Source organism: Aplysia californica, unplaced genomic scaffold (assembly GCF_000002075.1).
Source record: "Aplysia californica isolate F4 #8 unplaced genomic scaffold, AplCal3.0 scaffold00420, whole genome shotgun sequence".
NCBI classification, from domain to species: domain Eukaryota; kingdom Metazoa; phylum Mollusca; class Gastropoda; order Aplysiida; family Aplysiidae; genus Aplysia; species Aplysia californica.
The window spans coordinates 662,309-663,943 of record NW_004797690.1 but is presented as its reverse complement, the minus strand read 5'-3'; the positions used below and the strand labels follow the sequence as shown (position 1 = coordinate 663,943).

The window sequence follows — 1,635 nt, the reverse complement described above, 5'->3', positions numbered from 1 at the left end:
ACACACACACACACACACACATACACACACACACACACACGTGCGCGCGCGCGAGCGCACACACAAACATACACATACACACACTGCCCTCAGACAGCGTTTAATTTTACACCAAATCCCTCTCGACGACAGCATTCTTTTCCTTTACTGACGCTCTCTTTTACTTCTACTCCGTGTGTCACTGCATGCATGGCATCTATCTTATCCTCAGACATCTGTAATATGGCGTCTATCTTATCTTCGGGTAGACGTATTCATAGCATCTGTCTAATTCTCATGTAGCTGCATTCATGACACATAATCTTCAGTTAATTGTACCGGTGCTCATGCCATCTGTCTAATCTTCAGGAAGTTGTACTCATGGCTTTAATCCAATCCCCAGGTAATTGTATTCATGACATCGATCTTATCTTCAGGTAGTTGTACTCATGTCACATCTATATAATCTTGTGGTAGTTGTACTCATAACATTTGTCTAATAATCGGGTAATTGTATATTTAACATCTATCTAATCCTCAGGTAGTTGTACTCATGACATTTATTTAAGCCTCAGGTAGTAGTACTGATGACATCTATTTAATAATCGAGTAGCTGTACTCATGACATTAATTTATCGAATCCTCAGGTACGGAGTGTTACACATGTAAAGACGTATTCTGCATGTCACAAGAACTTGTCACGTGCCCCAAGGACAAACAACTCTGCATGAACGTCATCTCCCAGACCATTCAAGGAGAGAGGAGCTTCAGCAAGCAGTGAGTATTTTTCTTTTATACTCCACAACAACACATATTATCGTGGTTGGTTTGTTCGTTTGCTTGTTCGTTCGTTTGTTTGTTTGTTTGCTTGCTTGCTTGCTTGCTTGCTTGTTTGTTTGTTTGTTTGTTTGGTTTGGTTTTGCTTTTTATTGTTTCTGGGGGTGTGGGGTGTTGGGTTTTTTTAATACACGTTTTACAGCCTTTGAAACACAATTGAGTCATAGAAGTGCCGACGATTAAAGATGTTACAAAGAGTAAGTTTTTTTTTCGTAAAGGGTTTTACGGCGCTGACAAACACAAAAAGAAATGGAGGAGAGATAAGTAAGATAGATTTTTTATAGTGAAGAAGGAGCAAACCACGCCAGGGCATCAGGGCATCTGCCAACCATCCACAACAACATAGTTTGGCTGGAATACGCAATATGGAAGCATCTATGTTGGGTTGGATTTTTTTTTTGGGGGGGGGGGTTAAGGTAATAATTTTCTCTTTTTGAATGTGAAGACCAAACCTTGCAAATAATTGGGCCAGAATCTGTGGAGAAACCATTCCGGTCTTTGCATTGCATGCAAAAGACATGAGTACGTTTCCAAAGCAGGAAAGTTATTCTTCAGGATTCTCAATCATTTATTTTTGTTGGAGTGTTTCCCCATACAGCCAGATTGTTCCTGTTGAGTAAATCTGAAACAGCTTACCTCATAAATGATGTTAACTCTGCCCATTAAGAGTGTTAGGGGTGCTGTGAAACACTCGCTTTGTGCCTCCCTCACCTGAGTCACACGAAGGCCAGTAGTCGAAAAGTGCATTATCTATGTGTGTGTTTGTGTGTGTATGTGTGTGTGTTTGTGTGTGTGTGTGTGTGTGTGTGCGTGTGTGTG

General features: G+C 40.7%; 1 protein-coding gene across 1 annotated transcript in view; it reads left to right on the top strand.

The window, feature by feature from the left end:
* LOC106012584 (putative uncharacterized protein DDB_G0286901) overlaps positions 1 to 1,635 on the top strand; it is a gene marked incomplete in the record, with an annotated part of 8,221 nt that overhangs the window by 4,772 nt on the left and 1,814 nt on the right. The window contains 1 exon segment of the mRNA XM_035971345.1: positions 627 to 756. Within this exon segment, the coding sequence (XP_035827238.1) occupies positions 627 to 756 (130 nt within the window).